General features: G+C 36.3%; 1 protein-coding gene across 1 annotated transcript in view; it reads right to left on the bottom strand.

Annotated features, from left to right (window-relative positions):
* Nucleotides 1–26,196, bottom strand: part of PIP4K2A (phosphatidylinositol-5-phosphate 4-kinase type 2 alpha) — a 110,804-nt gene that overhangs the window by 33,234 nt on the left and 51,374 nt on the right. The window contains exons 2-4 of the mRNA XM_058832474.1: nucleotides 17,804–17,901; nucleotides 16,619–16,715; nucleotides 214–366 (exon numbers count right to left, since the gene is read on the bottom strand). Of these exons, the coding sequence (XP_058688457.1) occupies nucleotides 214–366; nucleotides 16,619–16,715; nucleotides 17,804–17,901 (348 nt within the window). The remainder of the gene's footprint in view (nucleotides 1–213; nucleotides 367–16,618; nucleotides 16,716–17,803; nucleotides 17,902–26,196) is intronic.

Genomic DNA, 26,196 nt, shown 5'->3' with positions numbered 1-26,196 from the left:
TACCTTTATCATGTAGACGTATCTTTTTATGAAACGCTAGTGAAGCTCCATCCTTGTGAATTACAGACAAACAAATTGCGGACGCAAACGGGTAAAAGTCTGAAGTGACTCTTCTTCCATTATTATTAATTTTAAACTTTTAAGACTCTAAAAAATATTTGCATTATAATATTTAAGAAGACGTCCCACACTTTAGTAGAGTTCATTTATTACCTGATGGTACTTCTTCAGTATGTTGTGCATTTCTGCTACATCTTCACTTGTTATAGTTTTGATGATATATCTTTTGTCGTAAGACGTATGAAAGCGGGCACCACTGCGTGCTTGGGAATCATTGGCAAGGGGTGCACTTCTTGTCAATGAATTCTGTCAATTGATTTAAAACAAAAAAAGTATCAAGTCAGACAAAAGTATGTAAATTTTATTTAGAGCAATATAAACAATTCATATTTATTTAAAAAATATTTTTCAATACATCTGCACCAAGCTGAATTCTGCAAAGTACGTATTCACAGGCTACATTATCTTGAGAAAACACTTCAAAAATATTCTGAGAGGAGAAGCAAGTTTGAGGAGGAAGATATTGCTCATTAGTGGTTCAAAACTCATCCTCAGCATTTAATGAGAATTTTTTGGACACTGATACATATATATTATCAGCTTTTGGGAAGAAAACATACAATAATTAAAAATCCAGAAGGAACACTGCATTGCACCACAATAATTATAAACAGAGGATTCATCCATCAATACCGTTTCACTTTAACACTAGCAGGATTTGCTCTTGAGACTGTGATGTGGTACATAACCAAGATCACAGTTACATTTCTGAGTTCTAGTATCAGAGCTATTCCAATGATTTCATATCTTGAGTTAAATAATATTGAACAATACCTCCTTTCGTAAAATAAGCCTACCTCCATACTCTCTCAAGAGAAGAAAATTAGTTAATGACTGTATAGCATTTAAAAGAGAGATTGCACGTTATTTTTAGAGTGAAGTTTAAAATTACTAGCGCTTCAACAGAAGCAAGAGAAGCCCTCTGTTTTTTTCAGAGAATGAGTAGTATTTAGGTTACATTTCTTTATATTTATAAAAACAAAACAAAAAAATTAGACTAAGTATAACAATTTCTTTTTGCCTGGAAGCATCTTTCTTTACCAATAAGAACTTATGCCAATTGTTACATACTGAATTGCACTAAAAAAAAAAAATAAAAAAAAAATAGCAACATCAGTAACACAGCCATTAGAAAACAATAATGTTTTGGACCCCTTGTGTCTTTCCATAAATATGTACATACTCTGAAAAGGTTAAACAAGTTAATTATGGACTACTGGAACACCTCTATGTTTATGAAACAAACTTGCAGTAACCATCTGGCATATCACTACTCATAGCAGAAAACCCCAACTCCTGCTATCTTTCCTCATTGCACAAACAGCTCTTGTTAAATTGAAATATACCTCCCCTCTTTCCACATTGACACAGCATAATATACTCCTGCTAGGTGAAATGCCATTTTATTTTCAAAGATAATTTTAATAAGATTTCATATATAAATGCAAATGTTGCAGATTCCTGAACAGAAAAAGTTCAGCTCCAACAGTTACAGAATGGATGTTTGTGTGGCGTGTAAGGCACCATGAACTAAGTCACAAAACAGATGGGCACTAGAAGGATGATGCTTTGAGAGAGTAATTACCAATACACTTCATCAACCACACTCAGGTATCAAACCCACACAATTTTATTTTTGTAGCACCTATGTTTTATTTGGAGGTTTTAACCATTGTTAAATCTGTCCACATGCTCTATGTACCTCAGCAGGAGCTGGACATGCAGATTCAACACCTGGGACAGAAGATCAGTACTATAAAGTAACCTCAACCACGAGATCAGGGTAACTATAGCCCCTGGTTTAGGAAGACTCTTGAACCCATATAATTATGTCTCTGTATTTTGGAGATCCATTGATTTCAATAGGCCTTCAAGCATTGTTTAATTTATCCCAACTGTGGGGTGCTTTCTGAAATCAATTTAACATGAAATAAAGCCATTTTCCCACAAGGTTACTTAGTTCAACAGAAATACTCAGGAGTAGCAGGAATAACAGTAAATCACCTAAAAACACAGCTCTACAAGGGCTTATTAGAATGAAAACCTTAATTATGACATGTAGGAGAAATAAATCTTTTGCACTTCTTTCTGTGTATTTCTAGGCTTGTACAATGAACCAGAATAATTACTGATGTCTATGATAAAAAGTGACATCTTTCTCTATTATCCTCTCCATTCAATAATGAAAGAAAGGTTTTGGGTGCTTCTCCTCTAAGGTTTATACATCAACAATTTTTCTAGACTAATCAGAAGAGAGATTTAAGGACACCACTGCAAACACTGCAGCTCCTTCTCTGCACTGGCTTTTGGACAGTCAATTTTAACAAATATAAGTCCTGATACACCATCACCTCACATGATATTGAAGACAGTAAAGAATTCAAGTATTTCAGCAGTTTTCTTTGCCTGTTTTTGGATCTTTTCTGTTAAAATTAATTTACCAGCACTGAAAAGATTTTATATACTGAAGTCTATTCAAGGAAACAAGTATTATAACTGATTAAATTTTCTTAATGCTACACTTGACACCAGTACTCCATTAATTTTCAAACTGAATTGTGGAGGTAGTGGTAGAAACCCTTTGTGTTCTACCATCAGACCTTGGTTTTGTTTCAGGCCTATATTTAATAGTTAAAGATGAAGAGCTGATAATAGGAGTTAAAATTTTTAAAAATAAGTACAAATTCAGTTGCCTTCATTACAAATTGAAAATATGATATAGTGCAATAATTATTTTTAATTTAAAAAAAAAGCAAATGCATGGGTAACCACTAGTGTATGTAGTGAATTAAGCTACTGCTAAGTTATTAGGCTATAATTCAGTTAGTAATAATAAAGGCTACTGAGTAATTACTTGTTATTGTTCCCAGAAGAAAAGGGTACATTATTCTGAGGTTAACTATTGCAATAAAGCAGTAACCACAGTATTCTGAATGTATTTTTCCCACAGAACTCTAGTCTTCAGACTGCAATGCATATAATATGAACCTTGAAAGCAATTAACCTGGCAGGAGACTTAAGCTGTTTAGCTATAAAAAGATGCAAAAGAGGGTATTGGCTAGTCAGCCACTGAACAGCTGAAGGAGGAGAAGGAAAATGTGAAGGACATGAACTCAAAGTTTCAAGTACTCTTAAGGTGTACTTTAATATCCTTTATGAAAAGACTTTCATATTTGAGTGAAATACAGGCCTCGGTTGTACTGGGTATGAAAGAGATGCTAGTTGACTGGATGTCAAAAAACGTATGCCCATCTACAAGAAGATCCAGAAGGAAGATCCAGGGAACTACAGGTATGTCAGTTTGACCTCTGTGCAAGGGAAGGTCATGGAGCGGATCCTCTTGAGTGCCATCACATGTGCAGGGCAACCAGGGGATCGGGCCCAGCCAGCACAGATTTGTGAAAGGCAGGTCCTGCCTCACTGACCTCTTCTCCTCTTCTATGAAAAGTTGACCCACTTAGTGGATGAGTGAAAGGCTCTGCCTGTGCCTACCTGGACTTCAGGAAAGCCTCTGACACCATTTCCCACAGCATCTCCTGCACAAACTGGCTGCTCATGGCTTGGCCAGGTGCTCTGTAGGACAGGTAGAGAACTGTTGGGATGGCTGGGCCCAGAGGGTGCTGGTGATTGGAATCACATCCACTGGTGCTCCCCCAGGGCTCAGGGCTGGCACCAGTTCTGTTCAGTATCTTCAGCAATGATCCACGTGAGGGGATCCAGGGCCCCCTCAGTCAGTCTGCAGACACACTGAGTTGGGTGGGAGTGCTGACCTGCTGGAGGGCAGGAAGGCTCTGCAGGGGATCTGGACAGGCTGCATTGATGGGCAGAGGCCAGAGGTCTGAGGTTCAACAAGGCCAAATCCCCGTGCCTGGTCCTGCCCTTGGCTCACAACAACCCCTGCAGTGCTACAGGCTGGGGCAGAGTGGCTGCAAAGATGCAAGTTGGGAAAGGACTTGGGGGTGCTGCTCAACAGCAGCTGAACATCAGCCAGCAGTGCCCAGGTGGCCAAGAGGCCAATGGCATCCTGGCCTGGATCAGCAACAGTGTGGCCAGCAGGACCAGGGCAGTGACCATCCCCCTGTACTCGGCACTGGTGAGGTCACACCTCAAGTTCTGTGTTCAGTTCTGGGCCCCTCAGTTCAGGAAGGACATTGAGGTACTGGAGAGAGTCCAGAGAAGGGCAATGGAGGTGGTGAAGGGTCTGGAGCACAAATCTGATGAGGAGCAGCTGAGGGAGCTGGGGAAGTTTAGCCTGGAGAAAAGGAGGCTCAGGGGTGACCTTATCACTCTCTGTAACTGCCTGAAAGAAGGGTGCAGCCAGGTGGGGGTCAGTCTTTTCTCCCAGGTAACAAGCAAAAGGACAAGAAGAAATGGCCTTAAGTTTCCTTCATCTAAACTGATCCCTGTTTTTCCAGCAGTAGCTTTTTTCCCCTAATGAAAATTTATTCTGCCTGATTGCTAAGTATAAAGAAAATCAATTTGCAAATACAACTATCATACCAAAAATCTTGCTAACAAAAGAATATAATATATCTCTGGAGAATTATTTAGCTGCACTTTACTTTTTCTTAGTGTTTTAATGGGTTACATTTAATGCATTTATTTTTTAGTAGATGGCTATTTTATTAATCTTGATATAGATAACTACTAAGAATGCACATAGCTATCATTTTACCACATGCATATTAATTTGTCAGAATAAACCAACTAACTTTATGCTAAGCAGCATCTTTCCATACGTGCACAGATAACCCAAGTGCCCTCTCTATAATACATTGACTCTAGTAATACATTAAGATCAGATGTTTAAACATTAAACATGTTTAAATAAAAAACAACCTCTAATTAAACAACCTCTTTGATACTTTTACTAACTCCCCACTCTTATGATAGCTCTCTCAATATAATGCACTTTTCAGACACAGAATATAGCTACTTCGAACTTTAAAAGCATATGGAATATGGAAGATACTTAATATTACTATTTTCTGTGTTTTCTTTTGATACTTGCCCAATTTTGTTAAGTAAGTGTGGTTTAAAAAGAAGAAAAAATAAATCTAATTATATCATATTGTGCAGATTACTGGTAATTGCCACTTTCTTGTGTTGATAAATACATAGTTGAGTTTTGTATGTAGATGATTTTATTTGTAATGGTTAATTCTCACTTCTGTGAACAGAGAAAAGTTCAAATTCCTTCCCAGGTAAAGTTTCCAGGTACCCTGCAAAATACCCTGTCTCTCAACTATACTAGTTATACTTGTTCATAGATAGAAATTGGTCTTCAGTAAAATACATCTACCTGGTGATGACAACGAGTCTTTGAGCAGAGAGATGACAAGAATTGGCTTGCACTGGCATATCATCATTAACAAGTAAGATCAAGAAACAGTTTTGCTGAAATGATAAAATTAAGATTTTAGGGGCTTCAAAGAGGAAACAATATGGCTTTTAAAATCCACTACGATTCTTCCATTTTGATGTAGGTGAAGCTAACTTACCTGTTAGACCGTTCAGGAATCTCATGGAGCCAAATACTAACAAGTTAATAGTATATGTTTTGGAATTGAAGAAATTCTTTATTAGAAAATGTTTCTTTTGTAAGTTAAGACACAAAACGGCCAAGAAGCACTTAAGCAGTTTTGAAGCACAGACATCAGAAAACCTGTAACTAGTAAGAAATATCAGAAACACCACATGTGGTATAAAATCTCACTTTTAAGCTAGACTTTAGATAGACCCAGATAAGTTAACAAATTTAACTTACTCTGGGATTATCTTGTGCAAATTTTAAGTCAATGAACTTTCTTATTATTGTCTGCCTTAAGACCCAGTTATGCAGTCATGCTCATTAGACAGACTAAAAATATGCATTTACTTGAATTGTACTGCACTGTTATCAGACAACTATTGGTCACATTGTACAGACTTTCAACTTACTGTTGAATGTAGTTTTGAGGTATAAATGGTAGCTTCTGGAATCCAGACAGCTTTTGCCAGAACACACAGATAAATTTCAGTGATGATTTGTACAAAAATTAAGAAAGATATGTTGCACTGTAGACATTGTGTACAAATTCCTTGGAAGCAAAGCTGACTGAACCTGTCTAAAGAGAGCAGTGTAGGGCTTTTCCTCTGCTTGAATTCAGCAGTGAACTCCGTTAAGAGAGACCCATTGGGGTCCCTGGCAACAGTATCTCCTCCTTAAGTGAGGCATCTCTAGTGGACTATGGCAGAAATAAATAATGAAACCTAAGCATCTTCCTTTTCCAAAAGGAAAATATCAACAGGGTTGAGGGAGAGAGAAAGGAGAGACAGAGAGAGAGATATCATGGCAAATACCAGATTGAATTCCCTCTGGCTCTGCTTCTTAATTAGGGAAAGACTAAGTGGAATAAGAACAGATGGGAAATGAACCATTCCTCACTTAGCACAGACAGATCTATGAGCCACAAATCCAGAACAGGGAGGAAATCCTTCAGATGGAGACAAAAAATTCCCAACTCTTACCCTCCAAGAGACACAGTTTGATGCTCTAACAGCCCTTGTACCATCACTTACTGCTACAACAGCTCTTCCCTACCGTGCCATGAGCCAGCAGAGCATGTCTCTAGCTGTACAACATTGGAGGTATTAGCCCCATTAAGTTAATAAAAATCAGCTGCTTATACAATAGCATTAGTGAGCTCAAAATTCCAAGAAGTAAGGGTCAGACTGTCCTGTCCTCTTCAGATTTTCCCAGCCTTCTCCAACTCTTCCACGGTGTGCCTTGGATCTCTGGCACAATTAAAACATCTGTCAGCCACGAATACCCTGTTCCACTTAACAGCTTCACTTAGCAACTCATTGCAAGTCTCCTGCTCTGAGTGTGCGTGTTCTGCCAATTCCCCATTCACTTCTCATTTGTGAAGTTTTAATCTTGTGCCTGCTGGTTTTTTGGTCTCAAGAGAATGAAAAGGTTTTGTAGTTTTAAAGTGTGAATACTTTCATGAGGTCACTTAAAGACTACACTAAATTACTTGTGTAATTACTTATACAACTGAAGACACATTTAACATGCCAAGCTCACAGATACCTCCACTAGATAAATTTCACCATACCTTCCCCTCTTTCCCAGTTTCCCTCTGACAAGTCACTGGCTAGAAGCTTAAGTACCCTTACATAAATGAATATTAAAGAAAAAAGAAAGAAAATCACCATATACTGCACTGACAGACAGGCAACTAGAAACACTCATTTGATCTTCAGAATGGAGAAGCTACAAATCACAAAGAATTTGTCCAATACACAGAATTTATTTCTGATAAAATAATAAATGTTAAAAAAATAACAAAACAAAAAATCCTTTTAAATATACATTACTAAAAGCTACACATTTTACTAGTACTTAACTTCCCAGAGAGTCCTTGAGGAAAAAAAGTTAATCAGCACACCCAAATTACATGTCACCATTTCACCCAAGAATGGCATATTCTTTAGCAAATTACCTGAAAGGTTGTTTAATTTCTCTACAGACTCTCTCTCTCTCCCTCTTTCCTAAACTATCAGCAATCTGCACAGTTTCATTTCCTACAATAAATATGTATCAGGTAAGGAAAAAGGTTTTTTTTCCATGCTTTTAGGACCTGATATACAATTCTTTGACATTCACAGGAGCTTCTTCTAAAGATTTCAACAAAATTTCATAAACTAGATTCCAACAGAACTGCTTCCCATCAGAAACTATTTTATTTCACCCAGCCCTTCCTAAAATGAACTGCAATCTCTACTTTTGGATCAGATAAGTTCCAGAAAGGCAGTCATGATTTTTTCTATCTTCAAAAGACCAACATTCACCACTGTAGCTTTTTCTAGTATTTAGCCATTTGTGTTGCTGGAAAGGGAAGTCTAATTTTGAATTTTAATTATTTCTTTCTCTGGTTTTATTTGTTTTATATTGTTATATTTGTTTTATTCCTGAAATACCTAGTATTCTTTTTCAGCAAAGATACTCACATACTACTTACTTCTTAACTCTAATTTTGGCAAGTGCAGCAGGTCAGACTCCCATGCTCAACCAAACGGCACTTTCCATGTCCTTAAATTCCTTTGATGCTTTTCCAGTATTTTTTCTGCATCCAAATTTCAACTTCCTTTTTTAAAGCACTTTTTACTAGCACCAAAACTAAACTATATATAGTATTAGCATCAGGTATATAATAAACAGAAGTCAAAAAGAAGTTAGAATGCTTTCTGATCTTATTTTTATGCCTTCTAATTTATCCACCCTAGGGTGCAGTTACTCCTTCTAGTCTGAAGGTCCCCCTAGTGCTAAATTCTTGTCCTCTTTGACCTCTTGTTCTTTCCCAGAGTTACCACCTCCCTGAACACAGCCCTTATCTCTGTAGTTTTGCACTCCTTTTTTTAATCATGTAAGTATTAATCTCACTATATTTAAAGGATCTCATTTGAATAGGCTCAGAATGCCAGGTGATCAAAATGGGTTTTGTACAAAATCTTTGACTTTATTCTGCTTCAACATTTGAGTGGATTTTGCATCCTCTGCAAGATTTCACTACATGAAATGTCAATTGCTCATTGACAATTAAATTTTGACTGCTGTAATTTAATTATCCATTATTTATATAATTCTTGGGTTTATTATAAAGTTCTGCAATAATTAGCATTTTAAAAATCCAAGACATAAAATATCAAGGCAAATACTTTGTAAGAAGCATCCTCATGAAACCATAGAAGCTAGTTAAAACACTACCTAATGTTTTATCCTTTGGAAGTTTACTTTTACCTCACACATTGGTCAACAAACATAATAACCTATTGTAATTCAATAACAATAATGATATGACTCATAATGTTAGTTATACTGATAACAGATATCAAAACTAAGCTAATTCCCAGAGAGGCTTTGATTATTTCTAGAGTAATAGGTTAAGCTTGTTTGGAGCTATTTTATCTAATTGAAACTATTTTTGTGAAGAAAACACATGGAACTAAGCCACCAAAGTACAGGAAGAACTTGTCCCCCATCTCACACCATAACTGCAAGCTATATTTATAACTGGCAAAGTATTGCCCCCCTCTTCAAAGACAAACTGCTGGTGAGGCTCTTCTTCCTCTGCCCACTTTGCTTAAAATGTTCACAGCATGAATTTTTATCTCCACAGTGGGAGGCCAAGGATTAGCCTCAGTCTCCAAGAGGGTGGAGAGATTTAAAGGTCAATTTAATTAGCTCATTCTAATCTCTCGCACGCCTAATGTAAATGTCATTGTTTTCTAACTGCTACTTTAGCAGACAAGATTGTATTTTAGAAACTTTGAACACATGAACTATGTGTTGGTTGTAATACAAATACTCGGTGTAACTAATTTAAATAGAGATTCTAATAAAAATTGCCACTGAGTTACAGCTCTTCCTAAGAGCAAAAAGGCAATAGGAAAATTCTGGTGGTAAAGCATAGAGACCTTTAGAAGAACAGTAATCTTTCAAACTGACTGGCTTAACAGCTTCTCATTGATTTAAATCTTCCCCATTTCACAATGTCTGGACAAAGGCAAACAACAGTTTCTGGTGCTGTGATCTCATCCAAAAGCTGTGGAAAACTAAAATGAGCTTCACAAGCTCCATGTACCCTAAAGACAAATCAGATCACATCCCAGACTATTTAAGAGTGCCTCTGGGCAAGCTTTGCATGAACAAATAGGCAAAAACAAGTGCACAGATGATGCTCTGTGATGACTGAAATCATAGGTCAGTGGAAAAGCTCATGGCTGTTGGAGGATGATGTACACACAGTCTGGCTGTTCTTCTGCAGCAGAAGTCACAGTGCTGCTCTCTGGCCCAAGCACAGCTTCCCAATAAGACAAACCCAGAGCTTCCCCCAACCTTTTTATTTTTTTACAAGACCTCAGGAATCATGGATATTGCAATCAGACCAGATTACTGATTAAGAAGGACATCAGAGAGACAGTGTCATACAACTGACATAGATGCTCCAAGGTTACTTGCTGTAATTTGAAACAAATAGCCTGCTTCTGAGATGATTTTTCAGGGCAGTGTTTTGTCAGTGACTTGTAGAGGGAAGAAAGGCAAAGCACTGGTGTTTTTTTAAGAACAGAAGAACCAAACCCAGAGATATCTGGACTGCTATACAGGCGCAGGTAGGGACAACTTTTGGGCCTATTTTGTATGGTGACACTGTGCATTCTTGTCGTTAAGCAGGTGCTTATCTGGAAACTCTGTTGTGGAAGCAAGACCAGGCAACACTGAGCTGACATTGGAAGGTGCATAAGGAGTCTGACATGGAGAAAAGCATACCTGACCTACCAGTAACATGCGCTACAAGCACATTCAGGGGTGTAACCTCCCCTGCCATTGCCAGATACACGGACAATTTTGCATGATTTCTTGTCAGCTCAAAAGCACAACTCTCAAAAGGCCTATAGTGGATGTCATGGGACCTCAAAAAGAGGAAAACAAGACACCATTGGTCCTGTGCTGCACACATCAGAAATATAGAGTGCCTTCTATGATCTTGTAGATGTACACACTCCAAACACTTATGAACATTTATAAAAAAAAAAAATTGTATTCAGGCAGTGATTACTGTGGTGAAAGATGTGAAAAACTTTGACAGAGAAAGGAGAAACATGAACTTTTTCTTTTTTTGTGTTGAGCTATCCTTCCAGGAGAAGGGTTATGGGCTCCTTGACTTTGTCGAATAAGAGTTAATGAATAAAACATGAGGGCCTTTCCCAAATCAAGTTATCCTATTGAGACTCTAGAGATTTGGAGCTGTCAGCTTAAGGCATGCACTTGCTTTGGAAAGACTTAGGGCTCTTTTTCTGGGAGTCTTTTCCCTTTAGCCCTGCAAAGCTTGGCTTGATGCCTTCCTTTCAACAGCTGTGTCTGTAAGAATTTGGGGAGTACCTATCAGTTTGTTCTTTTGATGTTGCCAGCACATGCTAAATTACTGTTTTCCAGTTTGAATGCTTGGTTATGAATGATACTCAGTTTAGGCAAGGAACAGCCAAAAGCAAGGCAAATTAAATGTTTTCTATGGAAAATTGAGAAACCACAAGTTAGAATTTCTTATATTGCCATATGTACTAAGGTTAAGTCCCACCATCACTAAATTATTATTTGGGCTGACTCTTAAGGCACTAAATCTTAGAACATTAGATTTAGATTGCAAACTTCATTCATTACTTTACGTGCTGGAAAGACTACAAACAGCACAGGTTTTGTCACTACATCTGGTTCAACACTTTACTACGACCACTGCCTATACTCATGTCAAACAAGATGTCAGCAGTTCTGAATGTCTTGGTGTCAATGTCCACTTGGGATTCATGAACTGAATATTCTGCTTACAGGAATCTCATCCGACAGAAGAGCCCAGGAACTTTTCATGCACTGACAGACTTACCATGCTAAAATAAAATGACCAGCACTGGTATTTTCTTTACAAGACAGTTCTTGCTTTGACGACTTTTAATGCACTTTTTGGAATGAATTGAAAAGATTGTCTTAGGAATAAGCTCCAACTCCTAACATGGTTGTTGCTGACCTTGCTGTCTGTAGCTTGATTCTAGCTAGAGGTGGGCTTGTTCATTCCCAAAACAAGGGTCAAGAAACAAAAGCATGAATTTTAGTGCAGATGCACCAGCTGAGAGCTCTGATTAATATTTGTTTGTCTGAACAAACATATTGTGGATTGCAAAGTACTTTTTAAAGTTCTTAAAAACGATGTCTTAGGACTGGATAAGTCATGAAAAATGAACAAAAATATTTAGAGATTGATAAGGATTTTGCTGATCTAAAGTTTAGATGCATACTTTAGACACAAAGTTTACATAAATCAAAAGAAAACTATATTAAAAGCTGACATCTAAAAAACAAGCCTAGAATTTGCAATGTTTTCCTGATGTCTTGTTTTGAGTCTAGACTACAACTGCTTCTGCATAGAAACCTCTGGGAGATACTGAAAAGTCTCCTGAACAGTCTTATCAGAAGTTAAAGATACCGAGTTCATATGGTTCGTTATTAGGGAAATTGCCTAAAAGTAGGAATTCTCATTATTTTAGTTTTCAATCTTTTATACAGAAAAATGTTTAGAGAAATTGCAAGCATAGGTTAATTAAAAAGAACTTACAGACCCATCTGCTCAAAGTTCTTTATAAATTATTTGTCCTGTACAGAGAATCTCTACAAACTTCTCCTACAGACAGGAAAAGTCAGATCTGAGCCTGTCTCCTATTACACCGAGTGCTAAAACTTCAAGGGAAGTCAGTTGTGCTCTCCCTCGTCCCCAGTAGAAGGCTCATTAGGTACACTGGGACACTGGTGCCCTCTGGTATGAGCAATTGTACTTTATTGGGTAAGAACCCACTCTTCCTCTCTCGCCTAGCAGAATCCAGATGTAGGATTCAGCAATAACTTTAAGCAAGAACAGATGTGTTGGAGCATAGCAAAAAAAGTTTCCCTTCCCAGATCAACAGCAGCAGAAGCACTTGTAACAGCAGTAGATTCTATTTTTCTGCAGATTGTTGGGGGGTGTTAGGTGAGCCTGCCTGTTAATCTCTTATCATTTTGCAGTTTACAGAAACTAACCCTGTAATTCTTCTAACAGAACTCTACTCTCATATTTTCTAAGATAACAAAGCATGTCAACTGACTTGAGGAGAAATCCTAAAGAAAAACAGCTATCCCATTAATTGTATGGGGTTGGTTGGAGGGGGTAGAAATCTTTCTGTAGAATAACCTTTACAGTGTCTAAAACTGAAGGGGAATGCAGAAATTAAAATTAATTTAGTGCTTACTGAGGGACAGTATTACAATATCTGTTTTCTAATCATTTTTTTTTCTTTTCTACTAGAAACAGTTAATGCTCTCAAATATTCCCCTGTGAATATGAGAAGGATTCTTTTTCAATTAAAAAAGAAAACACTAACAAAAATACATAATTTACCCTATCAAGGCAAAATCTGTCATTACTTAATGCTCTAGCTATTGGAATTATTTTGACACTTAAAGTAATCTTCAATCAGAGATCCATATGTACTTTCTTGTAACATCCAACAGTACAAAGTAAAACAATGGTCTCTTTCCCTTTGATAATTTATAGTCTTTATAAGTGGTTAAAATGGTTTTAAAGTTTTTCCATCATTCAAATGCAATTTTGACTCATACTGACTGATCATCACTTGTGTTCCTCCTTTTAAGAAAAAACAGCCAGACCAGTTTTTAATTTAATACAGTAACTGTTTAAGAATTTTTTTTAATATAAGAACAAAGTTTCTTAACCTATACTAATGACTTCATTTATCATAACAAGTTTGTATAGGCAATCTTTGAATGAAACTCAAGGTTTCACTGATTTCATACTATATTTTCTATGCTGCTGTCCATTATAAAGTATGAATCACAAAGAAGTCCACACTCAGCATTAGCAACTGCGCATGTATCTCCACAAAACTTCAATCCCAGTTCAGTACTAAATGTCTCTTGGAGATGCCCAATTAGCTATGAAATACAGACAGATGCAGGACAGACTACCAAAAACATCTCAAAAAAGGGAGTTGGTTTGTGTCATGTGAAGGGAGCTCATTCCAGCGACTGTAATGGCCATTACTAGAAATGGCTTCCTGTAAGGCATGAACCATATACAATTTAAGGAATTCCTCTTACTCCAAAATCAAGATTACTTGTAGGAATAAAACCATGTGCTTGGTGAGATTTAAGACTATCTTCAGAGACAAAAGGAGATCTCAGTAAGACAAGTTCTATATATTAATTATTCCACATGTGAACTAAGTCCGTGTTAAGCAGTCCACAAAATTACTACAAAAATGAAAAACACAATGTAAAGAATTAAAATTAGTGTAGCCCATTACTTACAGCATACACTACCAATATTTTTTCATGAGGTAGGTTTTGTTTTTTTTAGTGCTTACTCATAAGGAAAGACTATTTGCCCTCTGGAACAACTCATCAAGGATATCAGCAGAACATTCTGAAAACAAAGGCATTTAAAATGAATGTTGAGACTGTGACTGATGTGTCTGACTAATGAACAAGGTAATTGGGTTTATTTTTCTAAACCAATCCTTTCTGGCTCAATAATGAGAATGACATTGTTCACAGTTGACTAGGACTCCCTTCCTTTAAATCACTATATAAGGAAAACTATCAGAGAAAGTAACTTGATATTTCTTCTATAAGCTTTCCCATACATCCACACTGCAAATAATTTCTCAATTTCAGGTTTAATTCTGAGTATAAGACAATTTTAACCAATAATACTTGGATTAACTTCCTTGAAGATAAAGGTTATCTGAAAAAAAAAATGAAACTCCCTTTGTCAAATTAGATTCCCTCTTCAAATCACAAACTGTAACATTAAAATGGAAGCAACTTCTACTTTTAATAGGGATAATTTCCATCTTACACATGGGGAGACAAATTTTCTTTATGTTTAGTCCTGTAAAAATAATTTACTTTTGAAAGTGAGTTCAAAATACATTAATACTTTGAGCATTTAATTTCATTGTTTTTTAATCAGATTAGTCCAGTAGAAGAAGAATTCAGAGTGATAAATTGCTGAGGATGAGGAAAAAAGCAATACTGAAGGCAGACATTGTCTTCCCTTAGGGTTAAAATTAATATTAACTATCTTCTGTTTTTCACTAAATATGCTTTAAATACTAAAAAAAATGAGATTCTTTTTCTAATACATTATTTTGTTGTATCAAAAACCAGGATGTAGTTACATGTTCTTATTTTTGATTGTTGATTGGTTACACTACCAAAACACATAGATACAAAGAAGTATTTTTGGTTTTAATCTGAAAATACAGACAGTTTATCCAGTGACAGTTCCTTAGTGCTGTTTTATCATTGTTATCATTAATAAATCCAAACAGTGGTATAACATAGTTACAAGAGGAATTTCTGCTGCAGAACAACAGTGCAGATGGAAACATTTCACAGTGGTGTGGAATGTAGCATTTTTGATCATGCCAAGTTTGCCAGTTTTAACTCACTATAGCATCTTATGTCTTCTAACACTTACTGAACTGTACCTTCCATTGTCCAGTAATGTCGAAAGCCTGTGTTCTAAAGATGGCAAGCATGAGTCGACATCACAATTTTAGGAGCAATCACATCTTCCTTCTTTGACACTCAACCTTTTCCTTTGTCAAGAAAAACTAAATCTTCATATAAAGGGACCAAGTAACTTCTCAAGGAATAGGAGCCTCCTTGGTCCATTAGCAGAACTGAACCAGGAATGTGATTTTGATACATTTGTTTAAACTGCTGGCCTCAGTCTCGGTGCATTTCCTTTTAAACAGTTCTTCATAAATAGGATAATGAAAAATCATGGAACACGATCATGACAGCTCTGCCAAAATAAACCAACAATCCTCCACTGACTGGCAAAGTGTCTTAGCACAAGGTCACAGTGGTAGAATATTGAGATTCATAACATAATCTCCATCTACGCTCCTGCACACTTTAACCCACCTAGGCATTTCTAACATGTTGTTTGATCCTGAAAAGGGGCAAACTGGTAAAAAGTATTGTCAAAGGACTCAGATAGAGATTTTGGCTGCAACATTCAGTTTGCTCTATTGGCAAGAATGGGAGTGTTATTGTACAAATTAATTTTGTACCATTTGCTTAGCTACTTAAAACCACTTAAAAATTCTCTTAATGCATTTTAGTGACATTATAAATGTAACTGCAGCTCAAATAAAAATAGTTTAAAAAATCAAAAGAGTACGAGAGGAAGCAGTACTGGGTTACACAGCAAGCATTCTTTAGGACAGGACATCTTGTAGTGCGACTGCAGAAAGAATTATCCCTGTGACTGAAATGCTGTGCATTAGAAACTGTCAATAGGCAAGTGAACTGTCAGTGAGAACTGGCAAATCAGGCTGAAGCAGAGTTCAAGGACATTCTTTTGCAAAGGCAGAAAGAAACTCTGACTGCATGGAACAACCCTGCCAAACCTAGAGCAATTTCTTGGTTTACTGTATCTGCTTTACACAAGCAATTTGTTTCCAGATCCTCTTAACAACAGGAAAATGAGACATAATGAAACAGGATGAAGCTGGCAGGCCACAGGTCACCCTCTTCTAACCAAAAAGATCATTAGGGATAAAAAAAAAAAAAAAAATAAAAAAAAAAAAATAGGCCGTGGTCATTTCAGAAACCACATCTCATACAGACAGAACACTGAAGCAACGGTTATCTAAGTGACTCAGTTGAATACAGAATCTCTTGTCAGAAGTGTTCAGGCATTATTTTTCCTCCTTATTGCAAGAGGTATTACCCTGCAGCTTCAATAAATTGTGCCTTATATGGAGGCACTCTAATGGGAAACACAGAGGACTAAAGATGGCAGAAGGACAGGAACCAGAAGCCAGCCAGGGCAGGACAAAAGGTAAAACAGAAATGTGCATTTCACCAGTCCAGGCTTTTTTAAAGTGAACTTACCTGAAAATCTTGATCATCAATTCCAAATCTCTCTCTTAGATTACGGAAAACCATTGGACAATACTCTTTAAATTTGAAATGACTTGGCATATTTTCTCTGTAAGAAGACAAAACCAATTCAGCTTCATTACTGTGCATATATAATAAGTAACTCTAGAGAATTTTGTCTCAAAGCTATTCATAGAAAGCTGACAGTAACAATCCTCTGACATTCTCTTCCAATGCTTTCTTTTTTTCAATGAGATTGGGTTATTTCATTTTTCTTCACAATGTTTAATGAATGTTTATTAGCTTGCTATAACATAATTATGTCGTAGCTAAGGAAGTACAATGATGAAATGAACACAAACTGCATTTCAACAATTCTGAAACATGGACTCAAAAGAAGAGAATGTTTTTCCACTGCCCTAAAAGATGAAGCCTTATAGATTGGATTATACAAGAATTACTATACCATCTATGATATCAAAAAGTACTAATCATGCCAAAACTTCAAGAAAATTTTACTCATTCAATAGAGAACTAGTTTTAACATCCTAGTGTTCATTTTAGAGTTATACAAGAGAAAAGCTATTTTGACCTATGTCACAGAACAGAAGACCCAAAGTAGCAGAATTTTTATTTTCTACATATATTTTTGAATAAAATCCAGGTTATAGACAAACCAATATTAACAGTTTTATATATCTGTACATTCTGCTCATGGGGCATTTTATATTTAAGAGACAATATAGTGTGTGAAATTGTCATAATACTTTTGAAGCTTCTATATGATGGGTATGATTTTGCATTATGGAAAATAAAAAGCTGAACATTATTCATGTTTGATACAGCCTTTAGATTCTCATTCAAACACTACACTTAATAACACATACATATGAAGTTTTGTTTTTAGAAATACACAAATAAATGCTTATATCAGCCATAAATAATGACACCAAGAAAGGATCGCCTTCAATATCTAAGATACTCATAAGGCAATAATAAACCATATGGAGGAAAAATTCTACCCAGCAGCCTTTGCTGTTGCTTTTTAGAACAGCACAGATGGTTATGTTTATCTCAGGATTAACTTAATCATCAAAACTTCAGTCCCATGCACTGAAAAATAACAGAGTTCATAGTACTTCATAAAAATATCACTGCCACTATCCACTTCTACACAAAATTGTTACTTGTACTTACTTGTTGAAAAGGTGATTGTCCACCTTTATCTTTGAGTATGCTTTGAAATCATCTGGCATCAACATAACAGGGATTTGAACATGGCTCAGTTCATTGATCTAGAGAAAACAGAATACATTTAGCTGCTGCTGTCTTTGCAGAGATGTTACATATATATCTTAATTCTGAAGGTCTACTATTTCCTGTGTATATATCCCAGGAGTGAATGCAGGTAACAGAAGAATGTAAAAGCAGTGCTATTCTTTCCAGATCAAATGCAACCTCAAGAGCGACACTTTGGAAAAGAAGAAACAGCATTCCACATTTAGACTTGTTTCAGAAATAAAAAAAGTGCTTTAAAGGACACCTGGAGTGTACTTTTTATGGAAGGTCAATGACAGTGCCAGCAAAATGGTCTCCTATACCAACACATTGTTCTTGTTTTGTCAGTCAAGCTATGTTTTCCAAAGATAATTTGATGTCTTTATTTCCAATGACTATTTACCCCTGTAGCTTATGAAGCAATCTTACCTGTGTCTTGAACTATTTATAGAAAACAAAGTGAAATTTTGCACCCAAGTGAATGTAGATACTTTCAGTTCAATATGCAGAAGTTTGTTTCTTACACTGGTGCAAAATTCAGATGGGTTTTTGTAAGTCACAGTACTCAGGCACTTCTTTGCTTGTTCATATTGGACAAACAATTTAAATAAATGTTGCTTAGAAATGAAATTAAATAGATAAATTTGCTTAGAGGTGCATGTAAGTCCTAAGGTTTTCCTTGTTTTCTTACATTTATGTGGACCACTTCCTCTTTCTAGCTTTGAAATGAACACTGTCAGTATTCTCCAGATTAGGATTTTTCCAGTTATATTTGCAATTTACTTCTGACCACATCTCTACTATAAAATGTAGAGAACTTCACTATGACCTAGTTTGTAGGCATGTTTTTAGTATTGCATATATTAATCTACCCTTACTTTACTCAAGTTTAACTAAAACATAATAAATACAAGACAGAATTGCTAAGCTTGTAATGGTCCTTCCAAACCAGGAATGAAATACCCATTACAACAACAGTCACCAAATACCCATGACATACATTTTATCCATGTTTTTACGGCACTCTACACCCTGGTCATGCATCTCAATTTACCCAGACAAATCTTTTTGCTCATACAGAGCACATTTTTTCTCAGCAGTTTTCTACAGGGTTTAGGGGGAACCCTACTCTCTAAGAATGGAAATGAACACTAGGGCTAGATGCAGCAACACAGGTGTGCTCCTCTGCTCCCTAGCATTGCTTATCCACCAGTGTTTTCCAACTAGGAAGATATTAATTGCCTGTAAATGCTACCTCTGCTTAAGAGAGACTTTTGGAGAAACCTTTACTGAAGCAGCTATCAGTTAAAAATACTGGGGGGGGGGGGGGGGGGGGGGAATGCACTGCCTGCAAGTGTGATCTTAAGAACTGAAGTTAAACAAAAGAGGTAAAGAGTGAAGAGTTTTCTAGCTTTTAAGCAGAAGAAAGAAACCAACATTGTCAGCCAGGTCAGGCAGTCTCTCCCTACCTTTCAATACTTTAAAGCCCCAGTAATGTTCCCTGCTATGTCTCGTTTTTATCATTCAGATCCTTACAGCCAACATGCAAACTGCTAAGATCGGTTAGATTTTACAGAATGCTTCTTCAGAAAGACCTGAAAAGTTCTATCTAGAAGCATGGCAGCTATAAGCAGAGCAGAGAAAGGAGAGAGAAAGATGTCTGGGATGAGCTCAAAGTGCTCCACTCCTTGGAGTTGTAGAGAGAACACTCTTTCCTCACTCCAAAGGGGAGAAAGAAGAAACTCCAATAAATTTTTGAAAACACAGCTGTACAAGCCTAATAAATCATGATGACACCTCATTAAATACAACATAAAATAAGAAAACGCTGATTGAAAAATCACTACATCCAACATACATGCTCTTCGCTGAAGTTGATACCACTGTACATCAATCTCACCCTGAAGCCACGAGGCAGTTCATGAGTCTGCAGAACCATCTAGCTGCTGTACAAATAAAACTAGGGACATGTAGATATATTACACAGAGATAAGAATTCTGAATTTGTTTTACCATCTCTTGCAGATTGCCAGATCACACAAATTTCACACTTGAACAACGAGCAGCAGAAACATACATGCATGTATATATATTCCAGACAAAAATGATCCAAATATTCTGCTGAATAGCTGTCAGAAATGCTGAATTCTAACATCTTCAGCTATCTACAACAACAGTGTGCTTGAAAATTTGCATCTTAGATTATCAAAACTGCATTGATCAAATTTTTATGTGTACTTGCTTTCTTAATTTGCTGATAGAAAGTTTATCTGCATACATCTATCAATTAGCTTTCATGCTGTGGATATTTAAATTTGTGCTAAGTAATGGCACAGTTTTACTTGCACCTGTAGGCCTTACAAACATCACCTACACAGTGGAATGAAAAAGCCTTTGTATGTGCATACTTTGGGGATTCTTTGATTTTAAGAAAAAAATTCCAAAATACTTCCTTTAAGAAGTTCCCCACAAGATATGAATGTACGCTCTTCCCATTCCCCAGTCAAGCAGAAAAATACCCACCAACAAAGGGTATGATGGTTTTGTTTTGTTTTTTTCAGGAGAGATGACTTTTTCAGGGTGCACCCATTTATTTTTTGTGTGTTTTTGGTTGCTTGCTTTGGTATTTTGCTTGGGTTTTTTGGGTATTTGTTGGTTTTGGTTTGTTTTTTTTTTTAAAGATTCATCCAAATCTGAGGTAAGCAAAAGTAATTTCTCTAATATTTTTGGGAATTCCTCTCTAGCAGAATAGGAAAATAAAAAAGCAGGTGATGAACACACAGTAGAAGTGACCTTTGGTATAGCACACCAGCTGAGTAATGGCATATCCCAGCAGCACAGACCATTAATTAATTTAAACCTTTCAAGTATAACGTCTGGTTCTTTGTGCAATAGTACATTTTTGGATAGATTTGATGAAGCCAGACTGGAAAATGCACACAAGACAGAATGGAATACCCGTGTCATTAGATCTTGGTGGAAACTGGAACCACATTGTGGGGGGGAGGGAGAAGAAACAATATCCAAAACACCCCCCTCAACCAGCTCTTGAAAAGCTAAAAGAAAAAGGAAAGGTCAGAGGGATCAATTCTCTACTTTGCCATCACTGTGTGAAGAAACAGTCACATCTGAAAAACACTAAAAATTAAATGCAAAGAAAATATTTTGGGTCTTCCAATTTATCTCAAATGAATATTTTGCTTCTTCTTCTGTGTTTGAAAGTTAAGCACAACATAAAATATGTTAAGATGCATATGATACCTTTGACAAGTAAAATGCCTATCTCTTCATGTTACCCATTAAATACAGTTAGCTCCCTTAGCAATAGCAAATGAGGTGTGTATGAGGATGAAAGTTCAGTATTCCAAATTACAACAGAAATTTTGCTACAATAGCTGTAATAATTACGTAAGAAATACCCATTTTCCTCTAAGGAGTGCTTTTGAACGTAACAAAATCATAAGCAAGAAACAATTTCCCACAAGAGATAATTGCAAAGCATAAATGAAGCAAAAAGAGCTCACTGGACAGAGGACTGAGGGCTCAGGATCAAACATTCATTCAACTGCAATTACTTCTGAGAATCCACATGCACAGCATCTCTATAATAAATACATGTGCATCATATTGAAAAGGAAAATTCTTTTAGTCTTGAACCTACATCCTTTAATTACCTTGAATTATTGCTGCCAATGCAAAATTTTCCTGCAGTTTGTCTTTTTAAATGAACAATGCTTGCTGTATCTTTGAGGAATTCAAATTCCATAAAATAACCTTAAAGAAAGTATTGTTTTAAATATGAATTACTAAAATTCTAGTTGCACAGTAACCATGCATATTATGTATAAATACCTCATGTGTATTAATAACATTTGTAAACTCATGCGCACACAATATTAACAAGTGACCCAGAAACCTCCCTTTAAGTAATTAATTCAGTATCTTCTGTGATATTACTATAAACACAAGTGGTTATGCGACTTGGAGACATCTCACAACAATTTACAAAGTTTAAGACATTTAAGAATGTTAAAAGCCTAAGACTGGCATTGCCCCTTTAAGCACACATACAAAAAACTGTGGCTCAGGGTGGTGGCTTGGCCATGGGAGGTAGGAGAGGGCCAAAGCAAAAGGAAGCTTTCAGGCAAAAAAAACGACTGATTGCAACTCATTTTGCTCCTGCAGGTTTAGGATTGAATTCAAACTGTCAGGAAAACAGAGGTTGTAATTAAACTGCAAATAAGGGAATAATAAAAGCCTACTGGACATTGAATAAATAGTAAGACTCAGCTGGTAATGATTTTGAAATTAGCACACAGAGAGGTGTTCCCACAAAGCCATCTTATATTGGTGACATTTCAAATAAGCTTCTCTAATTTATATGATTTGAAATCAAGCAATGAATATATCATAAATTGTTAGGCATTATTAATGGCCCTTATTTAATTCAGATACATTCACCCTAAACACCACATTACTAGGGCAATGCATAATTAAGCATTAGTTTTCATTCTGTCAGAACATAACATTGCTTGTATGCAAAGCAGACAATGAGATATTTAAACAGCATATAATAAAGGCAATTTGCAGCATACATTGTATGTTTAGCTACAAGAGTCAGAACAATAACAATAATCCAACAGATACAAGGTGATGCCTATTGCTACAATTCTACAGCAAGAAAGCTGCCTAACACATGACAGCTGGTACTACTCATTTAAAAACCCAAATCAAGCAACCAACCAATCAGCCTTAAAAAACCCAAAGAAGCCATGCACAGTGCCCAAAATTTAATCCCAAGCAGATCACAAATTGCACCCATACTATTTAGCAATGTCTAGTTTCTTTTGAAACGCTCTTCCTATTTAAAGCCTTCACACTCTACGGAGTTTTTTGTATTTAATGTTGCAGCTTTAGTATACAGCATAGATACTGTTTCCTTTTAATTTAATGTATCAGCCTGCCAGACTTACTGAAACTACGGAGGGATGAGGTGTTTTCACACGGAACAGCCTGATAAAACATCTCAATCGCAGTTACAGCTCTTGGCAGTTTCACACACAGGAAAATCCCTGCTGTTCCTGATGCTGGATGTGGCAGAAGTTGTGGAAGTGCTACTTTCTTTTCAGCTGTTTATCTCCCAGCTCTCTTTGTGTACTGAAAGCTAATTCACGGCAGTCTGATCTTCTGAGACAAACAAGCTACAACTGGTTTGTTACTCTAAGAGAAAGTCTAGTGCATTTTTCACAAATCTGTGTATTTTTAAACACTGATTTTGGAAGAAGTGGGAGTGGTAGAGACTTCTGAAGAAAGAAATTATTTGGGTCTAAAAATAGAACTGAACTTTTAACACCACCGGCAGTTCTGAGATTTTTATGTTCATGGTTTTACTTTCTGCATCACAGCTTCTCCTTTGGCAAAGAAACTTGTACAGAAATCTGAAGAGAAAAAATATCAAACCATATTTTTGGTTCAGACACCAAGTCACTATTTGGAACAGGCCAAAGTGGCGCAGTTAATTCATTTACTGGTAGGTTAATGCTTATGAAAGGAAGCCTATGGGCTTCTAATGGATTGGTCTTAGAAAACAAGGTTGCAGAACAAGAACACAATGGAGGAAAACTCTTTGGGGAATAAAATTTGTCATTTAGGAGACTTATTTCTCATTCTTCTGGCACCTTCTTGATACTGAACACCCTGAAGGTCTTACCAAACAGAGCATTTTCCTGATCACTAGAGCACAATCACCTAAAAGATAAAGTTTCTTAATCTTATTAATTCTATTGTCCTGTAAAAAGCCATTTCCAAAGCTGTTCCTATTCTGTAAGGAGCAGAAGTTTAGGTTAAAGCACAACAGGCCGAGTGGTGACAGGCAGAGCTACAGGCAAGCATTTACATCCTCTCATTCCCAGATGTGGAACACACTGTAGTATTGCTACCAGGACAGTAAACGCCTTGTGCTTAAGTATAAACTGAAAGTGAAGTGATTATTTTACAACTCTTTGAAATCTACCTTGAAGGGTCTGAAAAGGGTGGATGAGGTCAGCAGCTAATCAATTTTGTGGAAGACATTTGCCTGTTACAGGGCAAAACCATCATTTGATAAATGTCATTTGACAGTTTAAATTACACTCAAACCCATTCTTGCAAGAGAAATAAAAGGTTAAGCTAAGTTCTGCTGTAGAGAAATAAATCAGTTGAGCAAAATACTCCTTAATTTGTTTTAAATGAGGTTTTCATCATTTCAATCACTCAAAAAATTAATCTCTTTCCCCTACCTTCCCTCCCCCCTGCCAAGGTAAAAACTATCCAGGCTTTTTTTTTTAATTTTGCAATGTGTTAGATTTAGGCATAGAAGACTTCTATATAAGGAATTTCCAGTTACCTATTCAGAATCAAGGCCTGAAATTAATGTAATTATATGACTAAGAAAAACAGATGGTAAAGCATTTAACTTTCACCACGTGTTTAAAATCATTGAAATTTAAGGTGTATTAAAAGCAAAAGTTTGAATAACCAAGTTAAACCACCTTGCCAGGTAAAAGAATCAAAGTTTTACATGTCTCAAAACATCAACCAGTAATTACCAGAGCAGCTTTGTGTTTTTACAATTCAGGTGATGCCTGTCACTAGATTTGTCTTTCAATAAAATTCAATAATTTAATATTAGAAAAGTAGGCCCAACTGAACCAGAAGTATTCCAAACAGCTTTAACGTATACTTTTCCTGAAGTACTAACCACAGATGTCTGAAATACTCTGCAAAAGTATTAAATATACATCATATTTAGCAATACTGAGAAACTAACACCTCAATTACAGCTTTTATATTTTATCTAAAAGAGTAGCAAGACATTTCTGAAGTCTTATGGTCTGCCTTTGAATTAAAACAAAACAAAATCTAAAAAAAAAAAACCAAAACCCAAGATATTTTCATGAGACTTCTTACCTGCTGTTTTCCACAGAAAAAGGATCTGTTTGGGCAGGGAAGGTCTGTAGTACATGCATCCATGTGGAAAACAGGATATTGTGACATACTCAAGAAAGCTCTGGACAGGATATTGTGACATACCAAACACAGTCTTAAGACAGAGCAAAGAAACAGTTTTCAAAGAGCATTCATGCTTGTTTTTAAATTTGAGTATCAGGGTCCAAGAATCTAGACAAAGGGTTTTATAGCTTGGTTATCACTCCTGTTCAGAGAGTTTGGAGTGACAGGGTTTAAAGAACCTATAATAAAAGCACTTAAATTGCATTTCCTTCCCAACTATTTTGATGCAAGCTTTTTAGTCTTTCAAGTCTCTTGGACACTTGCACAGTCTAGAATATCCAGAACAGCTGCTGTATATTGTCAGACAAGCGTTAAGTCACATTTCTACAGATTTGGTTAAAAGTTCCCATGAATCTCCTTACACATTTCAACGAGCGCAAAAATTAACACTTCATAATGTGCCAAAGAATCAAAGGCCACAAAGAAATTAAGCAGCTCAGATATAATGTCTGCCATGATAATCCCTCATTCTCCTAAAAGGTAGGTCAAATACCATAATACGTAGAAATACATTAATGCCCATTAATGAAATGGGAAATAGAAAAATAGAAATATGACTTATTTGTAGTGGACATTTTTGACAAACAAAACACTTCCAGTAGCAAATGGCACACAAAAATAAAGTCCTGTATCTCAGTCCAAAAGAAAATTGTAAAGGACTGAAAGCTCTTCGTATTTGGAGAAGTTGTGAGGCACATTTTACACATGAGCTCGTCCTTGTTTGTAAATGCAATTGTTAAGAAGACAACAAGAAAGGGTCCCCAGCTCAGACAACAATTTGCAAGCTATTAGCTTGCCACAAATCTTAAAACATAAAAAATAAAAGAACATTTTATTTTTGAGCAAAAAATATCAAGCTGTCCCCTTGAAATTTAGATTTGTGCTGGGAGGTTGATGCACTTTGACCATCTTTCATATCAATGGACATCCTCAATTATTTGGAATACTGATTTTACAATAAACACATTTGTCACAAGGTCTGATAGCCATCTGGTTTGTATTTTTCTAATTAAAAACAAAATGCTTATCTGGCAACAGATAAACTTCTAGCTCACTTGGCTTTGTCCTAAAAGCTTCACAAAAGAATGACTAAAAAGAGGAAGATAGTAGGAGGCACCAGGTATTTATCATAACAGAGGGAAAGGTTTAAAGAAGGTAGGTTCAATTCTATATACAAAGTAAAATATACAACTCACAGACAGATGCTCTGCTAAGTTTCTAAATTATTTATTTATTGTGGATTTTAGAAGAATTCAACAAGG

This window comes from Poecile atricapillus, chromosome 2 (assembly GCF_030490865.1).
Source record: "Poecile atricapillus isolate bPoeAtr1 chromosome 2, bPoeAtr1.hap1, whole genome shotgun sequence".
Taxonomy (NCBI): domain Eukaryota; kingdom Metazoa; phylum Chordata; class Aves; order Passeriformes; family Paridae; genus Poecile; species Poecile atricapillus.
The sequence above is the reverse complement of the archived record's forward strand: the minus strand, read 5'-3'. Positions and strand labels throughout refer to the sequence as shown.